The sequence below is a fragment of the Bos grunniens genome, chromosome 22, assembly GCF_055505025.1.
Source record: "Bos grunniens cultivar Pamir isolate PY7600 chromosome 22, Bosgru_T2T1.0, whole genome shotgun sequence".
Classification (NCBI taxonomy): domain Eukaryota; kingdom Metazoa; phylum Chordata; class Mammalia; order Artiodactyla; family Bovidae; genus Bos; species Bos grunniens.
Genome location: NC_141186.1, coordinates 659,079 through 684,012, shown reverse-complemented (window position 1 = coordinate 684,012; position 24,934 = coordinate 659,079). Strand labels below are relative to the sequence as shown.

General features: G+C 50.6%; 2 protein-coding genes across 16 annotated transcripts; one reads left to right on the top strand and one right to left on the bottom strand.

Annotated features, from left to right (window-relative positions):
• Positions 1-110: 110 nt before the first annotated feature.
• On the top strand, positions 111-2,508 carry PGAM2 (phosphoglycerate mutase 2). Its single transcript, XM_086365531.1, has 3 exons — positions 111-619; positions 741-921; positions 2,305-2,508. The coding sequence occupies exons 1-3, from the start codon at positions 206-208 to the stop codon at positions 2,469-2,471; spliced, it is 762 nt and encodes a 253-aa protein (XP_086221657.1). The 5' UTR covers positions 111-205; the 3' UTR covers positions 2,472-2,508.
• An 857-nt stretch (positions 2,509-3,365) lies between these two features.
• DBNL (drebrin like) lies at positions 3,366-15,976 on the bottom strand. Of its 15 annotated transcripts, none has more exons than XM_086365523.1 (13): positions 15,828-15,976; positions 11,791-11,846; positions 9,903-10,015; positions 9,248-9,322; positions 8,158-8,304; positions 7,261-7,338; positions 6,795-6,968; positions 6,624-6,672; positions 6,127-6,220; positions 5,437-5,532; positions 5,222-5,334; positions 4,876-4,972; positions 3,366-4,397 (listed from the first exon to the last, which is right to left on the bottom strand). In XM_086365523.1, exons 5-13 carry the CDS (start codon positions 8,283-8,285, stop codon positions 4,258-4,260), a joined length of 969 nt encoding a protein of 322 aa, XP_086221649.1. In that variant the 5' UTR covers positions 8,286-8,304; positions 9,248-9,322; positions 9,903-10,015; positions 11,791-11,846; positions 15,828-15,976; the 3' UTR covers positions 3,366-4,257. The 15 variants fall into 15 exon arrangements, with proteins under 15 accessions (XP_086221649.1, XP_086221652.1, XP_086221651.1 ...); XM_086365526.1 differs by having other exon boundaries at positions 6,127-6,202; XM_086365525.1 differs by having other exon boundaries at positions 6,624-6,669.
• Positions 15,977-24,934: the final 8,958 nt, after the last annotated feature.

Here is a 24,934-nt window from a genome sequence, read left to right as displayed (position 1 = left end):
GGGAGTGGGGACTGGTGAGGCTATTTTAAGTCCAGCTCTTGGCCTGCCTTACACCCAACTCTGCTACTGGCCACCTGCCGCTGCCTGTCAGGCCTGGAATGCTGATTGGCAGTTGGCTGGGGCGGGGGCTGGGGACAGACTGTTATAAAGCTGGGGCACCCTGGAGTCACCCGCCCCTGTCCACAACCCACCAGTCTCCACCACTATGTCTACCCACCGCCTTGTGATGGTTCGGCATGGTGAGAGCACCTGGAACCAGGAGAATCGCTTCTGTGGTTGGTTCGATGCAGAGCTGAGCGAGAAGGGGGCTGAGGAGGCCAAGAGGGGGGCCCAGGCCATCAAGGACGCAAAGATGGAATTTGACATCTGCTACACATCGGTGCTGAAGCGGGCCATACGCACCCTCTGGACCATCCTGGATGGGACGGACCAAATGTGGCTGCCTGTGGTGCGTACCTGGCGCCTCAACGAGCGGCACTATGGGGGTCTCACTGGCCTCAACAAGGCAGAGACGGCTGCAAAGCACGGGGAGGAGCAGGTGAAGATCTGGAGGCGCTCCTTTGACATCCCACCACCCCCCATGGATGAGAAACACCCCTACTACAAGTCCATCAGCAAGGTGAGGTGCTGGGATGTGGGAGGGCAAAGGGAAGGCCTGGGGACCAGGGCTTCAGGGATGGAAGCCGGGTTGAGGCGGGGGTGCCCACCTGGGGAGTGAACAGCAGCATGGATGCCCCCAGGAGCGTCGGTATGCAGGCCTGAAAGCTGGGGAACTGCCCACGTGTGAGAGCCTCAAGGACACCATTGCACGGGCCCTGCCCTTCTGGAATGATGAGATCGCCCCTCAGATCAAGGCTGGCAAGAGAGTGCTCATTGCAGCCCACGGGAACAGCCTACGGGGAATCGTCAAGCACCTGGAAGGTGAGGCCCATCCTCACATTCGGAATGGGCAGAGGCGGGTGGGATGACACATTCTCATGAACCAATCAACCCCCAACTGCTCTTTTCATAGGACAGTCACTTCGTTGAGGCAGCTTTGTAGACATTAGCATCAGGGTAGGGTTTTTTAATTGTGAACTCCAGTTCACAGCCAGGAGGGTTGAGAAACCTTCTCTGTTAAAAAAAAAAAAAAAAAATTTCTCTGTGTACTGGGACACCATGTAACATGAGTCTCCTTCTAAGGATTCTGGGTGAAAATGTCTGCCACCAGACTCAGGGCCCAGGCCCTGTACAGGGGTCCACTGGCCTGGATTCCCTAGGTGAGAAGGGGGAAGGCCCAGGGGCTGGCATCCTGCTGAAGGACACCGACTCCTGAAAAGTCAGGGCCATCTGGTTCTAAATCCCAGTTTGCTGAGTGAACTTGGTCAAGTCATGTTACTGGTAACCAAGGGCAAGGTCCTGCCCACACCCGGGCTCATACCCACTCCAAACAAAGATTAGTCAAAAGAAGGGAACAGGGTGTGGAGAACAGTGGAGACCTTAGGTTTGTAACTTGGCTTTCATTAAGAGAGCAACACGTCCCAGCATGACAGGCTCCTTCATGGACGCCCCAGCTGCCTTTCTGATGCTGAGTCCACACAAGCGCCTCACATTTGGCGTTGGGCCAGGCGGACGGAAGACCACCTGCCCTCCCTCCTGGGACTTCCTGCAGCCTGGTCTAGGAGAAATGAATGCACTGAGGCAAAGCTGATTGGGGTCTTGCACTGACCAGAGCATGTTCTCTTAAGCTCTCCTTGCATTAAGAGTGGGGTGACAGGAATACCAAAGGTCGAGCTGCTATTCCAGGCCACGGACTGGAGGCCAGCAGGCTTGGGTTTCCTCGGAAATCTCTCCTTTACATGTGGCAGGACCTCCCATCCGCCGTGGCCGTAAGCAGCCCTTCTCGCTGTCCCTCCCTGCCCCCTCCCCCTTCTCAATGCACTGGTGCTCCTTTGCTCAGAATGTCCAGAAACTGTAACTCTCTAGAAACCAAATGGTTAATGTTTTCCCTGATCCCAAACATCCAGAGTCTGGCCAGAGTTCACGCTGGGCCAAGGGGGCTGATGGCCTTGCCCCAGATCAAGACAGCTTGGGGTGGAGTGAGGTCCTTGGTGTGCCACAGCTATTTCTGTAGGCTGCTGTCTCAGTGCTGCCTTGACCTTCTCCGGGCATACTCCTGTGGCTTTGCTGTCAGGGGTGGGAGGATTGCTGCCTGGCTGACAGCACCGTGGCCCATAAAGGTCACGAAACCTGCTAAATGCACGAGCAGGTGGCTAGCTGCTCAGCAGGCTGGGCAGGACTAAGGACCCTATTCCTCTGGTCTAGGGATGTCGGACCAGGCCATCATGGAGCTGAACCTGCCCACGGGGATCCCCATTGTGTACGAGCTGGACCAGGCACTGAAGCCCACCAAGCCCATGCGCTTCCTGGGGGACGAGGAGACCGTGCGCAAGGCCATGGAAGCTGTGGCTGCTCAGGGAAAGGCTAAGTGAAGGGTGGGTGCTGGCAATAAAGGCACCTCCTTCCACAGCGTCAAGTTCAGCACGGCCCCAGACGTCCGGCAGGTGGCTTGGCAGAAGCCCACCCTCTACCCCAGCACTCACTCAGGGCTAGTTCCACAGGTCTGCTGCCTGGGATGCCATAAGCACAGCCCCAGGCCTGTGCTGCTTGCCCAACCCACCCCCAGTGATGGTGGCCAAGAGACTCCCTATGCCTGGCTATCAGGTGGCTCCTGACAACTCACCCCATAACCCCTGAAGCTGAAGAGCCACTTGGTAGCCTTCCTCTAAATTAAGAGTGCCCAAGGTCACCTAAGGGGTGTTCAAATGATGCAGCCCACCCCGTGGTGAGCCAGGACTGCAGCCAGGACACCACTTCCTTCACACTGGTTGTCCTCTACTGTCTTTGCAGCCCCAGGGTAGGAAGGGCAAGATGGTACCCTGGGCCCTGCCCTATGAGTGTCCCCTTGTCCAGGGACAGATAAGCCCACAGGTGGTCTTAAAGCTGGCAATACATGATTCATGGAGCTCCCATGGCTGGGTTGAGCCTTGGAGCTGTCCTAGGAAATCGGGACATGGTGGGACCTGCCTGCAGCTCAGCCTAAGTAGACAGGAAGTGCCGTCTGCAGCCAGGCAGGTGAGGGGGCACTGGGGTTGGCCACCAGCCCCATTGGGTGGGGCTGGCAGCCTCCTCAGCACATCCTTTGTCCCACGCTGCTTCCGTCCGGCACTAGCAAGAGGAGCTGTAATTGCCCAGACGTGGTGGTGCAGGTGCCTCGCTCCATGCACACAAGGACATGGGCTGTCCTGGGTGAGGGGAAGTTCCCTATGGCAGGGATCAGAGTGCTCCTCGGCCCCTCCCAGAGAACTGAGATGCAGGAGGCTGACTTCAGTCACATGTAGATCTTTATGCCTCTTCAGGTGGCTAACGGTCGGTCAGAGGGTGTACACGTGAGGGCTACAATAGGATGAATCAGAGCTAGCACCTGTGTGGGGCAGGTGTTACTCCAAAGCAGACATGAGTGGGCTGGGGCAGAAATAAGGAAAGACAGCAACAGGCCACCAAGGTTACTTTTCCTGAACCTCTCAGGCACACTGGGGCCAGGAGACAAGACTGAGCCACATGGAAGGAAATGCAGTGTCTCTTGATGTTTTTACCTCCTTCTTCATATATTCAGATGGGGGCTTGGTTGTCCCTGTCTCCACTGCCTACAGCCCAGGCAGAGGGACAAAGAAATGGGGAGGACAGAGTAGGATCCAGAAAGACTGTGGTCAAAATTGTCATGACCCACTCTGACTTTGGTCATAAACTAAGTTCATTGTTCCCAATGATCACTGACATTCTAGTTATAGAAATCATCCCTTGGAGCCAAGAGGAATAGGAAAAAAAGGCAAATGCAGGAGGCCTCGAGGTGCCCCTGCTCAGACCCCCCGCCACCTGGCAGTGCCATACTCCTGGGGCAGAGGTTACTGAGGACTGGCTCTGGGCAGGCCTTGGCTCAGTGTCTTCTGTTGGGGGTCAAGGGCCAGGCTGGTTGGGTCAAGTTTGGGAAGCTCTGGTAGCACGTTTGGAGATCACCAGGTTATTGCTGCATTTGGGGTAACAGAGGCCAAGCCACCCAAGCCAGAGGGAGCCAGAGGACTTGTCCTCACCAGCAGATACCATTCCTGGAAAAGTGCCATATACAACCCTCACCCGACCTCTTCCAGCAAGAAGGAAATCACATCTGGGTGGGCAAGGGAAGGACACCCCTTGGCTTCAGCCAGCAGTCGAGAGTCCTTACTCAATGAGCTCCACATAGTTGGCAGGAAACATGCCAAAGTGGCCATCTGGCCCATAGCCACGCCACCAGCCTTCGTCAATCACCTCAATGCCGGTGATGAGGTTCTCAGGGTCAAAGGAGATCTCGGTCTCGTCGGCTGCAAAGAAGGTGAGCCCAGATGCTGTGCTGAGAGCTCAGGGACCCTGGCCACCAGCCTGTCCTGATGCTGCTCCTGTGGCCAGTCCCCAAGGACACATCTTTCTACACAGTCTGGCTCTGGGACCACTGTCCCAGTGAAAGGCTAGAGTATAGCACTTCCACACATCAGCCTGCTCCCCGAAGCCTCCACCCAAGGTCAACGGGAGGGGTACCAGCATCCAGGCCTGACCCATCCCTCTGGTCATATTTCTAGTTCCAGAACAAAGTGGGCAACCAGGATTCACACCAGTGGACAGCAAGCAGCTGCTCAGAGCATGTGGGGAGGCCTGAGTTGTGCAGGACACCCACCCATTCTTCCTTCTCACCCTCCTGTTTTCATTTCCGACACCTCCTAGGGCTATTTCCTTGAGGGGACCCCTAAATCCTGCCTCCTGATCTTGAGCCCTGTGGTCTGAGGTGGTTGGACAGCACATTACCTGCCTGGTAGTCATACAGGGCCCGGGCACAGAGCCCTTTCCCACTCAGCCCAGGGTAGTGGTCAATGGGCTCAGAGCTGGCATCTTGCTGCTGCACCTGCCCATGGACGGGAAAGAAGAAGCAAAGTCTAAGGTCTTGATTACCCCAGATTCAACCCTGCTTGTGACCAGGGCTCACCACAGACTTGTGGGGAGGGCACGTGGGACAGGGCCTCCTCCAGAGCTAAGCAAGATAATTCACAGGTAGTGAGTCACGGAAGTTAGGTGTCCCATGATGGGAGAGCCAAGGAGTGCATTTCTGGGTATGTGGCCCCTTCACAGATCTGCCCTGCTGCAGAGAACCCACCGCTGGAGGCTCCTCATAGAAAGTCTCCTGCTCTGGGGGCTCCTCATACACAGCCTCTTCTTCCACCTGCACCGAACACGGAGGGATGCTGGGCACCGGCTCCTCGCGGAGATCTGTGTGAGGGGACACAGCTCACTCTGATCCAGGGGAGGGGAGAGGACAGCCCACGTCTCCCTTCCACCCTCAACCCCCAACGGGGCAGCCAACAGCCTTGCCTGGCCTGGGCCTTGAGGTGGCATGAGGTGACTCTCTGCTGACGGGGGTATCTGGTTGAGTGAGTTGCTTCTGCAGGAAGGGGCTCTTCAGCTTGCCTACAAACCAATGGCAAACATGTAAGACATGACACAGCTGGAAAAGGGGAAGAAGCAAGTACTTGCTTTTTCTGTGCTCTGTATTGCTCAGAGGGGGGACCTGTTCTGGGACAGTGAGCATCACACAGGGAGTCAATGTGGACATGCAACAGCTACAGGAATACCACCTAGCATGCACACATCATATATGTGTATCGTGGGCTTTGTACAGTGTTCGAGGGCTGGCCAGCAGTGTAGTCTGATACAGCCTTTGAGGGCCAGAGAGAGGACTGATCCAGGCCCCTGAGGCCCAGATAACAGCCCAGCACGGGAGGTGTGCCAGGTGTACAGGGCTAGGACTGGTGAGTATTCTTTCCAGAGCCACACATGGCCCCTCCTGTCCCACCAGGTCTCTGGAGGAAGAGGTCAAGAGCAGGAAGGTGACACTTGGGTCCCAGGCTCGCATCCCAGAAGCTACCCACACGAGCACAGGCTCTCCTTACTCATCCCTTTCACGTTCTGATACATCTGTCACTAATTCAGGGCGGCCTGTACTGGGACCCCAGACCCCTTCAGCCATCCCCTGCTTCACAGCTGGACCAAGGGAAGTCTCACCTGGCTGGGGGCTGGAGATGGATGTGGTAGACATGGCCCTCTCCTTCTGCTTGAAAATCTCCCGTGGGTGTGCTGGCTGTGAACAAACAAACTCCTAGAGGAGTGCACATGGACCCGGTAGTGAATGAGGCCCAAGAGTCCATCGGCCTGCCTGGCTCCCTGCAGCTGTGCAGGGAGGTCAGGAAGCAACACCCCAAAGCTGAGGGGCTCACAGGTCTTTTCCAGGACCACAGGAGACCCACATCGGGCCAAACTTCTGCCCTCAGCCTCCTCTCCACTGCCAGCTCTGAGACACCACATGTCCTGTGTTCAGATCTGCCTAGCCCCCTGCAGGCCCCTTAAAGGAAGCCCCTCTCTTGGGCATGTGGGGCAATATGCGTGCATCTGGAGGAATCCATATGGCTATCATCGCTCCCAGCAGGCAGCCTGCACACCTGTCCTGGACAAGCCTCCACGTATTACTTCGGCCTCTCAAGGTGGGAGCATCCAAGACTCACCTGCTCCTCTCTGTTCCTTGAAAGCACCTCATGCTGTTCATACTTCCTGCTGGGAGGGGCAAAGGGAAGAGCTGCAGCCTGGCCTCAGCATACTCCTTACCTGCTTCTGGGGGACACTCCTAGGGAGAAGGAGAGTTAGCCCCTCCGGGTAGGTGCCGGCCCCAACCTCACCTCTGGAGGCCAGCCTCGCCTCCCTGCTCCTGATAGCGCTGCTCCCGGAGGGCAGCCTCACGCAGCTCCCGCTCCCGGCGCTCCTGCTCCAGCTGCTGCCGCTCCTCCTCTGCGCGCCGCTTCTCCTCTAGCCTGCGGTTCTCCTCCTCCTTCTGCAGGGAGAGTCGCACCCGCCTGTCCCACTCAGCCTCTGCACTGCCAGCAACATAGACCTGCCCTCTCACCCCTGTCCTATTCAGGCAGGCTGCATAGGCTGTGGTCAAGCGTGGGCTCTAAAGCAACGCCCACTAGCTATGTTACTTAACACCTCTAACCCTTAGTTCAACCATTTGCAAAAGGGTGCTAAAAGGGTTATTTATTCAAATCCCTTATTGAACAAATATCAGTGAACTTATCATAAGAAATACTGAGATGTAGCAGCTCATGTTTGGTGCACAGACAATGCTTCATAAATGGCAGCACTTACCTCTGCTTTGGCCCAGAAGCTGTCTTTGCCAACCCTTTTGATCTCAGACACAGCATTGGTCTTCTGGTACACTGAGCCCTGAGAGGGACAGAGAATTCACTACAGGGCCACTGACAGGAGCACAGAATGGCGAAGAACTGCTGTGATGGCCATGGCAGAAGCAGCGGCACTTGGCCCAGTGCCTCTTAAGGAGGCCTGAAACAAAAACAGCCTGAAAGGCCCTGGAAAACAAGTGGGGATGCTCAGCCCCAGAGAAAACTGGAGTCGTCTCTGGTTGCACCAGACCCTTGTGCACGGAAGCCAAGGCAGGAAAGGCCCGTGGGCCTGCCTGAGAATCCTGGAATCTGGGCCGTGCTGAGGCAAACTCTGGATAGGGGTCCCCTCAGACAGCTAACTGCAATGCAGCACCCACAGAATACCCAAGAACCTCAGCTTTGTGTTGGGAGACTCAGCTCCACACCAAGCACCAGGCCACAAGCCCAGAGGTGTCTGGCCACAACTCAAGAGAGGCTTGCCCTGAACACCAACAGGAGTTTCTCCAAAGCAACCACTGTCCAGGGCCGCACAGGATACTCTGGTGCCATGGCCTGGAGGGTGGATGGAATTTCTCTGCTGAGAACCCCTGACCACACAGGCGCAGCATAAGAGGCTCCAGCACCACCACATAGGGTGAAAGGCCACTCCTCATGCACACTGGTGCCTGCCTCAAGGAGGGAATTCCTGCTCCTGTCAGGCACAGGGTCACCACAGGCACCTCAATCAGGCTCCAGGACTAGAAGCCAGACAGGTGGCAGCCCAGTCCCTTTGGGAATAAAGCACTGAATGTGGGTTTAATCAGTCTGAAGTTAGGGATTGCACACTCCTGTCCGGTTGCCCTCAGGCCCACACAGCACTCACCACTGGGGCCTGGGGGCCCGTGTCCTGGAAGCGGCTACTCTCCTTGTGGAAGGTGTAGTTAGCACCTGAGGCCCTGGCCACCTTTTGCATGATGCACTCGGGCTCCACATCCTCCTCGGCCCTGGCATTGATGGTCACATGGGCCCCCTGCAGCAGGAGCAGGACTTGATGAAAAAAAAACCATTGCAGCCCCGAGAGAGGACAGGCTGCACACCTCAGTCTGCACAGCACAGTGGCTGCACAGGGCTCAGGGTCAGGAGGCCTGCTCTCACCAAGGCCTCAGGAAAACCAGCTGAGGGAAACCTACCGTTCTTGTCCCAGCTTTCATGGAAGGCCCATGCCCTCCACAGTGTGGCCTGTTCAGTGGTGCTACAAGACAGCCCTGGCATTAAAGAGCTTCTTTCTAGTGAATGAAAACTAACCTCAAAAGGCACCTGGAAACAAACACATTTTCTGCAAAAAGCAAGTTACTATTTCTCCATGAGAAATGAGAACTATGAACTTATTGGTACTAAATACCAATAAGCTTGGGACCCTCTCTTTTATCTCCTAGATGGAGAAACTGAAGTATATCTGAAGAAATGTTGGCAGAACCAGAAAACAAAGTCCTGTATCTCCTTGCCAGTAACCAAAGAAATGCAAAGAGTAAGCTAACAAGTGAACAACAAATACTTTTTGATCACAATGCTTTTGAAATGAAACAAAGTTCCATTATATGATGACTAAAATAAATATATGCAGAAATGGACTGGAAAAAAAAAGCATTAAAGGGAACACGCACATTGAGGTTGTGGACATAAGCAACTATCCTCCTCCAGATCCTGAAAGTACTGCTGAAAATTTGTACTCATAAAACAAGTGGAACCCAAGGCTTAGCCCTGCCGTAAGACCTGCTCCAGCATGGCCTCCTTGTGGTCCTTCGTCCCTAGTGAGACCAGCTTGCAGGGGCTCTGGCTACATCCTGGGCAAGAGTGGAGCAGCCTCAGATGTAAGGCACACTTCCAACTCTGGATGGGATTCCTGCTAACTCACACCCTGGAACCTGGGGACCTGGTGAATGCTGGGAGGCCCCGTACGGAGCAGCCCTCACCTTCAAGAAGCCGGCCATGGTGCTGACGTGGTTGGCGCATGCTCCCTTCCGCACGTCATTCACGCCCTCACCGGTCTGCAACACAGCACATTCCTCGGTGTGACCCAGGTCTCCTTGCAAAGTCACCGCCCACCCCAGGGACTCGGCAGATTCCCTGTGTTCCAGGAAAGAGAAAACTGCAACCCTAAAGCAGAGGACATGGTGAGACCCCAAACCTCCAAGTTAGGGGGACTCTTGGAGAAGGACGGTCACCTGTGGTAAGTTTCCTTAGAATTCCGTAGTCCCCACCCAGGGGAGCCATTTCATTAGAGTCCCTGTCCTATACTCCCAGAGCCCTCCTAGCCCTTATCCAGGCCCTCTGCTCCCTCAGGATGACTACACTGAAAGGGACAAGGACAAGAGTGTCCTATGATTGCCTGTACTCCATTTCACAGGAATAATTCGGGGCCAGGACAGTGAAGTCTGCACAAGGCCCCAGGTGCCCTTTGGGCCACACTGAATGAACCCACTATTCTGTTCAGTCACTAGATTCAAGCTGTTGGGAAGTCAAGTTCTCCCCTGCTCCAGTCACAAAAAGCAAAGAAGGAAATAAGAAAAGGGAGTTTTTCTGGATCACATCTAGATGAGAACTCGGAAGCCCTCAAGTTCCACATACCCAGTTGATGAGGACAAACTTGGGCAGGCCGGAGTTGGGGTCCTTGACCCTGCAGAAGGCGTACATCACCTTCCCACTGTTGAGCTCCTCCACCATCTCCTCCAGGCCCCCCTCTGCAGCAGTCACAAGGAAAGTCAGAGGTGGCCCAGGCACCCCAGCCCACCCTGGCACCTAGTCCACCAGGAAAGGAAACCCAAGCTGCTTCTAAGCCAGGGTTCTCAGTCCTATCTGAAACAGAATCAGATTCCTAGGCCTATCCCCATCAGGCTGACTTATGAGAACTAGATGGAATCCAGGGTCTGCATTTGTGAAAAGCACCTCAAGTGATTTTTAAGCTACACTAGTCTAAAAATCACTCCTCCTGCAAACCCACAGGTAATTCTGGAAGTAAAAATGTCATTTCTGCTGCAAACCAGGCAGGCACAAGACCTCCGATGGAGGAGCTCTGCAATAGTTTTACCACAGCCTGAACTCCACTAACCACCCTGGGACAGCAGGGCCTGCTCTGAGTCACCCTGTCCTCACATGTCTGCTCAGACTCCAGGGCTACCCAGAGGCTCCTGAGCAGATGTTAACTGCCCATAGCCATACTGGGGCTCAGCTCTTAGACTCCCTGAGTAGGGACAAGGGAATGATGCGGAAATAGGAGTGGACGACCCTATGCCACTCTACCCTGACACTTAGGCTGTAAGCCCCAGCATGTACTGGAGTTCTGGATTCTTCTCAGGTACCCCAAACATTCCCAGGTTGTGAGAAGGTGCTGGATCAGGTATTTTATCTATTGGGCTCCACAGAACCTGGGGCAGTCCTGCGGCCCTGCTCTGAGCACCCACAGCAGAGCCTGTGAATACCACTGCGAATGGTGGCATGAAAACTGAACTCTGCAACTCAGTTCCCTATGACATCACAGTGCACCTGATACCACTGTCAGTGGCAGTCCTTCTAGAAAGATGACCACCAAGAACAACTGCTCATGGAAGAGGTTTTCTACCAACAAGTTACTAGAATCATTCATGCAGCAAGCAGAGAACATGCCAGTGAGCATGCACTGAATAATGAAGCTATGTCACTCAGGTCAGGTGAGCTGGCCTTGAGAATTGAGGAGTCAAGGGTATGAGGTGGGGGATCTACAGTTTATACCCCTCTGCCCAGCACTGGCCAAGAGCCTGTTCTTCCCAAGACTTCCTATCTCTCTGTATTTGAACAGCATTTTTCCAGGTCACCCCATCCCAGCTGACCATATACACTGATGTGACCTCTCCCAGGTGAGGGTATGCCCAGCAGATATTCAGTCCAGCAGAAAGAGGGCAGAAGGAAGGATGTGTCTGCACCTTCTCTTCCTCCACTAACACCCAGCTCTGTGGGACTGTCATTTTGTCTCAGCTACAGCCCGGGGATAAGGACAGAGCACAGGCCAGGCCTTGGGCTGTCTGCAAGCTAGAGAGGGCAGGCCTATTCCCCATTTCAGCTCTTCCCAATTATGACACAGAGAACACTGCTGCCTTGCACCTCCAGGCAAAGAGTATGTATTCGCACTTAGAAACATCTGAAACCCAAAGCAAGCCAGAAGGAGCTGTGGGCACTGTGGGCTCCACACTGCTGGGGGAAAGCCTCTGTCCTGCCTAGCTGGCTGCAGTCACTCAGATCAGGGGAGCAGGGAATTCCTCAACATTGACACTGATGTGGGGTAGGCTCATTGTTAGCCAGGGAAGGTGTCACTGGTCATGCCACGTGCAGGGAATACCTCTGCACCCTGAATGTCCTTCCTCCTGCTGTGATGGCGTCAATGCCAGCAGAGATAGAGCACTGATGTCACAACTCTCCCTGCCGCCCCCCCATCTCCTGATGCTCTTGTAGCCCATCCACTTCCTCATTTGACCATACTCACCCCCAGTGCCAGCCACACGGATGTCATTGCTGTTTCCTTCATAAGTAAAGAGGGCCCTGAAACAAAACACAAACAAGCTCATAACCAGTGCCCTGGTAACCTTGTGCCCTCACTGAACCCACCAAAGCTTCAAGCTGCACCCCAAGAGCTCAGCCTGACAGTAACAAGTGGGTTGACACAAGCCCCACTCTGAGGCAGGATCTCAGTAGGCTGCTGGGGCTCCCAGAGCTGAGCCTTCTCATCTGGAATTGGCCCAACTTACCAGAGTGGCTTGTCGTGAGGACCAAATCTATGGAGATGGGAAGCATGCATCTACTTTGCAGAAAACTAGGCTGTGAAATTTTATGGCAAAGTTCTACACATTTATGTGTGAAACATTTACCTGTCAATGGTGGTAGTGGTTTACTCATTAAGTCCTGTCTGACTATCGCGACTCCATGGACTGTAGCCTGCCAGGTTCCTCTGTCCATGGGATTCTCTAGGCAAGAATACTGGAGTGGGCTGCCATTTCCTTCTCCAGGGATCTTCTCGACCCAGGAATTGAAACTGGGTCTCCTGCACTGCAGACAGATTCTCTACTGACTGAGCTATGAGGGAAGCCCACGTATGTCCATATGAACAAGCAAAAGATACTTGCATATTTCTGAAACCAGAGCACACCAAGGAGAAGTAGAAAAGAGAAATACGTGCATTTTTAATAACCAATGCCCTTGTGCATGTCTGCAGTCTTCTGGAAAGTCTGAAAGATTGGTGGAGCAGGTCTGTCTGGGCTTGAAACTCTTCCAGCAAATGCAGAATTTTATAGGTTGCATCTGGCATCAGAAACCATAGAGGCCATGACTCAACATGAAGTCAGTTTCCTCACATGACAGGCTCCTATGGGCAAGTTCTATAACCTAGCAGAGCCTTAGGTCTCCACAGGTGACCCTGGGTCATACCTTCCTTCTATTAGACTATTCATAAGAATGCTGGCAAAGATTTGGGCTTATAAATCTGTGCTCTATTAGTGTTGAGAAGTATGGTAAATTGTATTAAATCTGGGCCATGGAAGGTCCTTTGACCAGAACAAAGGTTAGTCAAAGAGAACATTCTAGAAGAGATAGCATCCATGCAGTCCACATAAAGCCCAGCTATCAGCATGAACTCTGCAGAAGCTCAGCTCCAGAGAGTGCTGGCAGACCCCAAGGTGAAGATGATAATCCATGGGACGGTAAGTCAAAGGCAAAACCCAGTCTGGTGTGTCATCTCCCCATGCTCCAGAGCACAGGTGTGCCAGACAGAAACTGCAGGGTCAATAGTCTGAGAGGAACCAAATCAAGTTCCACTCAGCTTTCCAAGGCCTAGAAAACACCACTGGGCAGAGCTGCCTAAGCCTAAGAAAGTCAGAAGAAATTATACTCAGGTCTAAAGATCTGGTAGACATCCAGAATCTGGTGGCCAGAGTTCTGACCAGCCTTCCTCCTGGAGGAAAGAAGCCCATTCCTCTTGAAGGCCACAAACCTTGGCTGCAGAAGACAGGCACACTGGACAAGCACCAAGAAACAGAGACTGCGGCTCAGGCTTAGCTTTTCCAAGAAAAGCTCCAGCAGCTAACGAGCCACGCCCCATGCCTACCATCTACCCCTCTGACTTCATTCCCCTTTATTCTAGGCTCTAGCCTAAGCCACCTTCTTGAATGTTCCCAGTTCAGAAGTTCATCCAACATTCAATCAAACAATGCTTCTTCTAAATCAACATTAAAAAAAAAAAAAAAAAGAAAGATGTGTTGGCTTGTGCAGGCACACAGCACAAGGAGCATGGGGGCACTAAGTATCTTATCATTCAATCACTTTCAGAAACAGTCTGAAAACCTGTTACTTGCTAGTGATGGAATGCAGCTATGAATAATCCTTAATAGGACATAACCACAGAACTTACTAATGGGAGACAAAACACACACGCAAACACATCACACTAACATATCGTCAGGTAGTGAAGTGGGTACAGGAAGTGAGCAAACATGCCACAACCCACGGGAAGAATCTGGTTTCTCCAGGAGAAAGACCCAGTATAGAGAGCTGATGTTAGGTCTGCTCCCTATTCCACCTTGCTTTAGGGCCTGTTCCAATGCACCCACTCTGAATGTGAAATTTTATGACTGGAGACCACTTCTTCCTTCTCTGCCATTTTTTCTGTATCCTCTCAGTACCCCTACACCTGGGACAGAGATGGGGCCCACCCTACCCTTTCTGGTGATGAGAAAAGGTGACAAGAAAATCAAAGAGGATGCCTAGTGTGTGTCTGAGGAAGTCAACAAGGGAGATGGGAATATTTGACTGCAATCAAAGGGACAGGAATCCAGAAAGGCCTCTCCAAAAAGGCAATACCAGAGCTTGAGAAATAAAGTTTGGGGAGCCCCCTTGGATGATGTAGAAAGGCGCTCCAGGCAGAGGAAGCAGAAAGAACAAGGGTTGTGAAGAACACCAGCTTGCAAGTTTAAGGAAAAGAAAGGCTGCTGCTGCTAAGTCACTTCAGTCGTGGCCAACTCTGTGCGACCCCACAGACGGGAGACCACCAGGCTCCCCCGTCCCTGGGATTCTCCAGGCAAGAACACTGGAGTGGTTGCATTTCCTTCTCCAACACATGAAAGTGAAAAGTGAAAGTGAAGTCGCTCAGTCGTGTCCGACTCTTAGCTACCCCATGGACTGCAGCCTACCAGGCTCCTCCGTCCGTGGGATTTTCCAGGCAAGAGTACTGGAGTGGGTTGCCATTGCCTTCTCGAAAGAAGGCTAAAGTTGTGGTAAACAGGTGGGGCAGTTAGGAGCCAGGTCATGCAGGGCCTGTCAGCCATGGCAAAGAGTCCAAGCTGTATTTATGCAACAGGAAGCCACTGCGGAGTTTAAGCAGGGAAGTGACATGGTCAGATATTTTTTCAGCAGGTCTGTACATGCAGACCTGCCCACACTGACGTAGCACCAGAGATTCTGCAGACCCAGGAAGCTGGTATTCTGAAGCTCTTCCCTAAAATGCCTGGGAGTGAAGGAAAGGATAGGCACTAGTGTTCTCAATATCCCAATAGTACACTATACAAAAGCCACTGGGCTGGGCACCAGGGAAAGCAGAGATGAGAAAGCAGTAGCACTTGACAAGTGGAGAAAGCCACAGTTGTTCAGCCTCGCCCAGAGAGCCCTTTCCCAGGCAAAGGAATAACGCTCCTAAAGCTGGTCACCTTACTTCTTTATACTCAGCATATTTCTTAGAACTGTAAATGCTTAAAACTGGTCTGTGAATGCAATTTAAGACATATGGAAAGTAACAGAATTACTATGCATACAACGACCCTTGTTGCAGGACAGAACAAGGGTCTATGTGTGGGCTACCCTGGGCTCTGCCAGAGATTTCAGATTTAGGCCTTCTGTACTATAAAGGCCCTATTACCAACATTCCAGCAAAGGATGTTACTGGAGGTGAAGATGGGACCTTTTTCCAAACACACAACCAGCATCTTCCTTTCATTCATTCCCCTATAGTTCACGCATATGAAGTAGTATTCTTCTTGATGAAAGGGAGGTTCTTAAAATCCCTGGAGAGCCAAGGACCTAAACCCCTCGATCTCTCTGTTTGACGCCCCCAAAGCAAGGCTCCCATTTCCAGTCTGGCTGCTAGACCACCCTTCATTCGGAATGAAGGCAGATGTAGCTTCCGCTTTCTCAAGGAGGGCTGAGAGGGCTTTCTCAAAGTGCCCCATTGTCCACGGAAGTCCCCGAGCAGGAAACGAGAACCAGGCGAAGCCATCAGGCACAGCCAGGCCCAGGATCCAACAAGGCCCGCGGGCCGAGACCGGTGGCTAGCTGAGTGGAAGGGCTGGGGACTTAGCGGGCCCCCACCCGGGTTTAAGCTGCACAAGCAGTGGGGCACAGCGTGACGGAGGTGGGAACCTAATCTCGCGGGGTGTGGCGCAGGTGCGCGGCCGTCAGCGTTCCGCGCGCCCTGGCTCCCCGGCCCCGGCCCGTTCCCGGCCCGTTCCCGGCCCGCTCCCGGCCCGCCCCGTCGCCCACCAGTCGGTCGAGGACTTCTCGTTGACCACTTGCTCGTAGGCCTCCAGCAGCGCCGGCCCATTGCGGCTCAGGTTCACAGCCATAGCCCACACCTCGGTCTCCGCAACACTACCGCCGCCACCGCCTCCGCCGCTTCCCCGACCTGCCTCGCAAGGCAGCCCAAGGCCCCGCCCGGCGGCCGGAAGCCCCGCCCCGACGGCCGGAAGCGGAAACGGGGCCGGCGGGACCCTGGGTGAGCGGGCGAGTGTAGGCTGGGCGTTTGTTGGGCTGACGGCGGGTTGGAAGCTCTTGGGGGTGTCGAGGTGTGTAGATAGCTGTATGTGGCGTTGGAGGGAAGGTGTGGCCTTCTGCGTGTCCCCGTGCTCTGTCCTGCCGAGCCAAGGCACGCTCTCTGAGTCTGGCCGAAAGATACTACCCAGCCCCTTATTAGTTACACTCGTGGAGCACTTTCTTACTCTTACCACAGTTAAAAGCACTTGTTAGAGGATCCTGTGACGGGCACGGGGGTCCCTTGATCGTCTATGTGAACTCCGAATAGAAGTTTTATCTAAGAATGAAGCATGCGTGAAAATTAATGAGCAGAAGAATAAAAATGAACACTAAGTGATGGCCACACTGCCACAAAGAAAGAAAGTGAAGTCGCTCAGTGGTGTCTGACTCTTTGCGACCCAATGGACTGTAGCCTACCAGGGCTTCTCCGTCTATGGGATTTTCCAGGCAAGAATACTGGAGGGGATGCCATTTCTTTCACCTGGAGATCTTCCTGACCCAGGGATTGAATCCAGGCCTCCCGCATTGTCAAATCAGATCAGATCAGATCAGTCGCTCAGTCGTGTCCGACTCTGCGACCCCATGAATCGCAGCACGCCAGGCCTCCCTGTCCATCACCAACTCCCGGAGTTCACTCAGACTCACGTCCATCGAGTCAGTGATGCCATTCAGCCATCTCATCCTCTGTTGTCCCCTTCTCCTCCTGCCCCCAATCCCTCCCAGCATCAGAGTCTTTTCCAATGAGTCAACTCTTCGCATGAGGTGGCCAAAGTACTGGAATTTCAGCTTTAGCATCATTTCTTCCAAAGAAATCCCAGGGCTGATCTCCTTCAGAATGGACTGGTTGGATTGCCTTGCAGTCCAAGGGACTCTCAAGAGTCTTCTCCAACACCACAGTTCAAAAGCATCAATTCTTCGGCGCTCAGCTTTCTTCACAGTCCAACTCTCACATCCATACATGACCACAGGAAAAACCATAGCCTTGACTAGACGAACCTTTGTTGGCAAAGTAATGCTCTGCTTTTTAATATGCTATCTAGGTTGGTCATAACTTTCCTTTCAAGGAGTAAGCGTCTTTTAATTTCATGGCTGCAGTCACCATCTGCAGTGATTTTGGAGCCCAGAAAAATAAAGTCTGACACTGTTTCCACTGTTTCCCCATCTATTTCCCATGAAGTGATGGGACCAGATGCCATGATCTTCGTTTTCTGAATGTTGAGCTTTAAGCCAACTTTTTCACTCTCCACTTTCACTTTCATCCATAAAAAAGTTCCTCTTTACTTTCTACCATAAGGGTGGTGTCATCTGCATATCTGAGGTTATTGATATTTCTCCCGGCAATCTTGATTCCAGCTTGTGTTTCTTCCAGTCCAGCATTTCTCATGATAGGCAGACGCTTTACCATCTGAGCCACCAGGGATGTCCACAGACCTACCTCAAAGTGCAGTTGTGTTTCTCAGACCTCACCTGCATTTTCTAGAGAGGTCAAGGATGGGGTAAGGAAAGAAAGATCAGAACCTGCCCAGTGCTGGTCCTGTTACCCAGCCAAACTTGGGTCCACTTGTCTGCTGGTCCCAGTGCAGTAGAGCCAGTCTACTAACATAAGGTTGTGGTGGGAAAAGTGCAGCAGTTACTGTCAGCACCAAGCAAGGAGTCCAGGCAACTAGTGCCCAGACCACCCACTGGCTTTCAGAAGGTTTTAAAAGATAGGGTGAGTGAGGGGGGTTGTGGGGTTCAAGATCAGCCTGTGGACATTCTTCTGATTGGCTGGTGGTGAGGTAATCAACAGTCAGCATCATCAACCTTCTGGTTCCAACCAGTCTGAGGTCTACCTGCCAATGAGCAGCATGAAGTCAACTTCTTCCACCTGGCAGGGGTTTCAGTATCTGAAAAAAAAATAGCTCAAGGATGTAGCTCAGAATATTATCTATAGCTCTTAAAAGGAACTAATGGTCCTTGACTTTATTTAGTGATGAAACTTATTATTTCACCTTGTTTGACTTTTCCTTTGTTTCTGCATTGTCTCACTTATCTGCTTAAATTTCTTCTTTGAAACTCAGGGAAGGCCTAGGAGGCTAAAGTTTTTCTACAGACAAGAGGCACACAGAGGACCTGGTGGTGGTGGTGGGGGGGGGGGGTGTCTGTCCCAGGGAGGCCTCCTAGGGTCTTACTATTATGGTTCTTATTCTTTCCAGGCCCTAGCTGACTGATGGAAGGAGCTCCCCATGCGTCAATCTGCACCTGACTGTGACTGACCTATCTGGAGAGAAACAGAGACACATGCCTGGCCTATAGCAGCTCACAGCTTCCTTCTCGCCTTAGAGAACTCTCATTTCCCTAAAATTCATATCCACAGTCCCATAGCCCATTAGAATTCCATGTTTGAAATTCAGTCTTTCAGTTTTCAGAAAATATCAAGTATATCCTTGGTACTATATAAACTGTACCACAGGATCCTGAGCAGAATCTGGTAGTCAAATATGTTCATTTTTCTGCAGCAATGTCTGAGAAATCAGTTAAGTGGCTTATAGAAAGACTCTAACAGCCTCATGACAGTTCAGGTCAGATTTTGCTGCTAAATCAATTACCACAATCTTAAGGTGTTGGGGTCTGGACTGCATATTTAAGGACTTGTAAGCCTTATTTGGGGAAATATACTGTTCATTTGTTACATCTATTTTCATTTCTGTTCACATCACTGCTTGTCTTACAGGCAGAAACTCTGACATCTCTCTGATGGGCAGAGCAGTTACCTGGTCCCACCCTGGGGAAACCCTGGGTCCTAGCCAAATACTCCCTCCATTCAGCAACTCCATCTCCAGCCCTCCTCCCTCCCCCGGTTCACCCTGGATCTTTTCTTCTACAGTGTACAGGTCTCATTTCACCACTTTGACTTCACCAATGTGTTTGCATCGGAAAACCAAACTCTTGTAAATAGAGGACTCCCAGATCTCCCAATCTCTAGTCTTTTTTGTTTTGCTTAGTAACATCTATGCTGTCATTTTTCCCTCAGACCCAACCTTCAGGTGACTTCCTGATCCACCACAGTTCAGTTCAGTTCAGTCACTCAGTCACGTCTTTGTCATGACTCTTTGTGACCCCATGGACTGCAGCACACCAGGCCTCCCTGTCCATCACCAACTCCTGACGTTTATTCAAACTCATGTCCATTGGGTCAGTGATGCCATCCAACCATCTCATGCTCTTTCATCCCCTTCTCCTCCCGCCTTCAATCTTTCCCAGCATCACGGTCTTTTCTAAGGAGTCAGTTCTTCGCATCACGTGGCCAAAGTATTGGAGTTGCAGCTTCAACATCAGTCCATCCAATGAGTATATAGGATTGATTTCTATAGGATGGACTGGTTGGATCTCCTTACAGTCCAAGGGACTCTCACGAGTCACCTCCAACACCACAGTTCAAAAGCATCAGTTCTTCAGCACTCAGCTTTCTTTATAGCCCAACTCTCATATCCATACGTGACTATTGGAAAAACCATAGCTTTGACTAGATGGACCTTTGTTGGCAAAGTAATGTCTCTGCTTTTTAATATGCTGTCTAGAATGGTCATAACTTTCCTTCCAAGGAGTAAGCGTCTTTTAATTTCATGGCTACAGTAACCATCTGCAGTGATTTTGGAGCCCAGAAAAATAAAGTCTTCCATTGTTTCCACTGCTTCCCCATTGATTTGCCATGAAGTGATGGGACCAGATGACATGATCTTCATTTTCTGAATGTTGAGCTTTAAGCCAACTTTTTCACTCTCCTCTTTCACTTTCATCAAGAGACTCTTTAGTTCTTCCTCGCTTTCTGCCATAAGCATGGTGTCATCTGCGTATCTGAGGTTATTGATATTTCTGCCAGCAATCTTGATTCCAGCTTGTGTTTCATCCAGCCCAGCGTTTCTCATGATGTACTCGGCATAGAAGTTAAATAAGTACGGTGACAATTTACAGCCTTGATATATTCCTTTTCCTATTCGGAACCAGTCTGTTGTTCCACGTCCAGTTCTAACTGCTGCTTCTTGACCTGAATACAGGTTTCTCAAGAGGCAGGTCAGGTGGTGTTGTATTCCTATCTCTTTCAGAATTTTCCACAGTTTGTTGTGATCCACACAGTCAAAGGCTTTGGCATAGTTGATAAAGAAGAAATAGACATTTTTCTGGAATTCTCTTGCTTTTTCGATGATACAACAGATGTTGGCAATTTGATCTCTGGTTCCTCTGCCTTTTCTAAAACCAGCTTGAACATCTGGAAGTTCACAGTTCACATATTGTTGAAGAATGGCTTGGAGAATTTTGAACCTTACTAGTGTGTGAGATGAGTGCAATTGTATGGTAGTTTGAGCATTCTTTGGCACTCCTTTCTTTGGAATTGGAATGAAAACTGACCTTTTCCAGTCCTGTGGCCACTGCTGAGTTTTCCAAATTTGCTGGCATATTGAGTGCAGCACTTTCATAGCATCATCTTTTAGGATTTGAAATAGCTCAACTGGAATTCCATCGCCCCCACTATCTTTGTTCAGATTGATGCTTCCTAAGACCCACTTGACTTCGCATTCCAGGATATCTGGCTCTAGGTGAGTGATCGCACCATCATGGTTATCTGAGTCATGAAGATAATTTTTTTTATAGTTCTTCTGTGTATTTTTGCCACCTCTTAATATCTTCTGCTTCTGTTAGGTCCATACAATTTCTGTCCTTTATTGAGCCATCTTTGCCTGAAATGTTCCCTTGGTATCTCTAATTTTCTTGAAGAGATCTCGTCTTTCTGATTCTATAGTTTTCCTCTATTTCTTTGCACTGATCACTGAGGAAGGCTTTCTTATGTCTTTTTTGGAACTCTGCATTCAAATGGGTAAACCTTTCCTTTTCTCCTTTGCTTTTCATGTCTCTTCTTTTCACAGCTATTTGTAAGGCCTCCTCAGACAGCCATTTTGCTTTTTTGCATTTCTTTTCCATGGGGATGGTCTTGATCTTGTCTCCTGTACAATGTCATGAACCTCCGTCCATAGTTCATCAGGCACTCTATCAGATCTAATTCCTTGAATTTGTTTGTCACTTTCACTGTATAATCATAAGGGATGTGATTTAGGTCAAACCTGAATGGTCTAGTGGTTTTCCCTACTTTCTTCAATTTAAGTCTGAATTTGGCAATAAGGAGTTCATGATCTGAGCCACAGTCAGCTCCCAGTCTTGTTTTTACTGACTGTATAGAGTTTCTCCATCTTTGGCTGCAAAGAATATAATCAATCTGACTTCAGTGTTGACCATCTGGTGATATCCATGTGTAGAGTCTTTTCTTGTGTTGTTGGATGCGGGTGTTTGCTATGACCAGTGTGTTCTCTTGGCAAAACTCTATTAGCCTTTACCCTGCTTCATTCTGTACTGCAAGGCCAAATTTGCCTGTTACTCTAGGTGTTTCTTGACTTCCTACTTTTGCATTCCAGTCCCCTATAATGAAAAGGACATCTTTTTGGGGTGTTAGTTCTAGAAGGTCTTGTAGGTCTTCATAGAACCATTGAACTTCAGCTTCTTCAGAATTACTGGTTGGGACATAGACATGGATTACCATGATATTGAATGGTTTGCCTTGGAAATGAACAAAAATCATTCTGTTGTTTTTGAGATTGCATCTAGGTACTGCATTTTGGACTCTTTTGTTGACTATGATGGCTACTCCGTTTCTTCTAAGGGATTCTTGCCCACAGTTCAGTTCAGTTCGGTTCAGTTGCTCAGTCGTTTCCGACTCTTTGTGACCCCATGAATTGCAGCATGCCAGGCCTCCCTGTCCATCACCAACACCCCGAGTTCTTCTTTTTCTGGATGTTGAGCTTTAAGCCAAACTTTTTCACTCTCCTCTTTCACTTTCATCAAGAGGCTTTTTAGTTCCTCTTCACTTTCTGCCATAAGGCTGGTGTCATCTGCATATCTGAGGTTATTGATATGTCTCCCGGCAATCTTGATTCCAGCTTGTGTTTCTTCCAGCCCAGCGTTTCTCATGATGTACTCTGTATAGAAGTTAAATAAGCAGGGTGACAATATACAGCCTTGACGTACTCCTTTTCCTATTTGGAACCAGTCTATTGTTCCATGTCCGGTTCTAACTGTTGCTGCCTGACCTGCATATAGGTTTCTCAAGAGGCAAGTCAGGTGGTCTGGTATTCCCATCCGTTTCAGAATTTTCCACAGTTTATTGTGATCCACACAGTCAAAGGCTTTGGCATAGTCAATAAAGCAGAAATAGATGTTTTTCTGGAACTGTCTTGCTTTTTCGATGATCCAGTGGATGTTGGCAATTTGATCTCTGGTTCCTCTGCCTTTTCTAAAACATCTGGAAGTTCACGGTTCACACAGTAGTAGACATGGCCATCTGAGTTAAATTCACCCATTCCAGTCCATTTTAGTTCGCTGATTCCTGAAAGGTCAACGTTCACTCTTGCCATCTCCTGTTTGACCACTTCCAATTTGTCTTGATTCATGGACTTAACGTTCCAGGTTTCTATGCAATAGTGCCCTTTATAGCATCAGACCTTGCTTCCACCACAGTCCTTTTAGAATCTCCATAGTTCAGAGGAGTTCAACCCACAGTCTTATTGTTTTTCTTCCTTATTCTCTTTGGCCTCTCGTGTCTTTGTTTCTCTTCTTTCTCTGGTAATATTGCTATAAACACATCCTAGTTACCAGTTTCCCGAATCCCTAGTGCCTACTAGGGAGCACTTTTCAACACTTTAGTCAACTTGGGGAGGGCCCACCTTGCCTGAATCAGGTTGTTCAGACAAAAGAGGCAGGTAGGTCTCTTTGTTCTGGAAATAGATCAACTCAGTGTGGTGACCAGGTTTATCCATACTGATGAGGGAAAAGCAGGGGGACCCAGGCTCCACTGAAAGAAGACTATGACTGTGAAGAGGGGTCCTTGGTGTGGGAACGTGGGGGCATTAGGATTCTGTTTTCTGCTTTAGTGTGTGGTAGCCTATTTCAACTTGACAGATTAGGTAGGGCCTCTCAGAGGTAACACTGGAGCAGACTAGATATGAGGGCTGGAGGGTGGCAGATGTGGCTATGGAAGATCTTGGTGGAAGTGTTCTAAGCAGAGGAAACAGAGCTCTGAGGTGAAAGCACAGAGAGAAAGAGAAGGAAGGAGGAATGGGTGCAGGTTGGATCCTATACCACCCTGTGAGTTAGGGGAAGGACTTTAGGTTTTATTCTTAGGTGTGATGGAATCCTTGTGTGCCGTGCTCAGTCATTCAGTGGTGTCCAACTCTGTGACCCCATGGACTATAGCCCGCCAGGCACCTCTGTCCATGGGGATTCTCCAGGCAAAAGTACTGGAGTGAGTTACTGTGCCCTCCTCCAGGGGATCTTCCCAACCCAGGGATCGAACCCAGGTCTCCCTCATTGCAGGTAGATTCTTTACTGTCTGAGCCACCAGGGAAGTAGGATATTTTTCAAATTTTCCTCTAGCTGCTGTGTGTAGATCCTCTCCATGTTCTTCTCCCTCCTACTCCAGCTTTTCTGGAGTTTCTGTTTCCTTTTGGCCATCTCTCTCTTGTTGGTTGATTGTCCCTTGGTTTGAGAATGACCCTCAAACTATGACTCTCTTCACAGTCATAGTCTTCTTTCAGTGGAGCCTGGGTCCCCCTGCTTTTCCCTCATCAGTATGGATAAACCTGGTCACCACACTGAGTTGATCTATTTCCAGAACAAAGAGACCTACCTGCCTCTTTTGTCTGAACAACCTGATTCAGGCAAGGTGGGCCCTCCCCAAGTTGACTAAAGTGTTGAAAAGTGCTCCCTAGTAGGCTCTAGGGATTCAGGAAACTGGTAACTAGGATGTGTTTATAGCAATATTACCAGAGAAAGAAGAGAAACAAAGACACGAGAGGCCAAAGAGAATAAGGAAGAAAAACAATAAGACTGTGGGTTGAGATGTTCCCAGAGGTCATTCCTAGGACTCTTCTCTTTTCTTAGCAAATTGCCCCCATCATTCACACAAGCCTCTATACTTTTCTTGCATGTAGGTAAACTCAGATCTGCTTTGCTTCTTGAAGCTCTCCTAGTGGGTTTAGGTAACAGATCCAAGGAATTAAAGCAGAACTCCAAATAGTCAGTGTCCTTCGAACTCTGAGGGCAGTTGACTGCGTCCTGAAGGCATGTGAGCCCAACTGTAGAGGGAACATGCTGGCAAACTCCCTTTGTAGTCCACTGTCTAGAAGGAATCGACAGCAGCAGTGTCCCCCAGTATTTACATCCATTCAAGCTGATACAATAAAATACCACATACTGGGTGGCTTATGAACAACACAATTCCTAGAGCCTGGAAGTCCAAGATCAGGGCACTGGTAGATTTGGTGTCTAGTGAGAGCCCACTTCCTGGTTCTGATAGGCAGGAAGTTAGCTGAGAGCAACAGAGAGGTGGACCATTCAGCTACCTGTCCAATAGCTGCCTAATCCCACAAAGCAATTTACCAGCCCTGCCCCTAATACACCCACTAGTACTACAAAAATAGTCAGGGGGCTGTAAAAAGCCCCCACCTGCCAACTGGTGGGACTTTCCCCACTTTAGCACATGTACTCACCTCACAGTATCCTGTACTAAAGTAATCTTTGTCAGCCACTGGACTCATTAACTGCTCATAAATATTCCATGAATGTGCTGTGCTTAGTTGCTCACTTGTGTCTGACTCTTTGTGACCCCAGGGACTGTAGCCCGCCAGGCTCCTCTGTCCATAGGGATTCTCCAGGCAAGAATACTGGAATGGGTTGCTCTGACTTTCCTCCAAGGAATCTTCCCAACACAGGGATCGAACCCAGGTCTCCTGCATTGCAGACAGATTCTT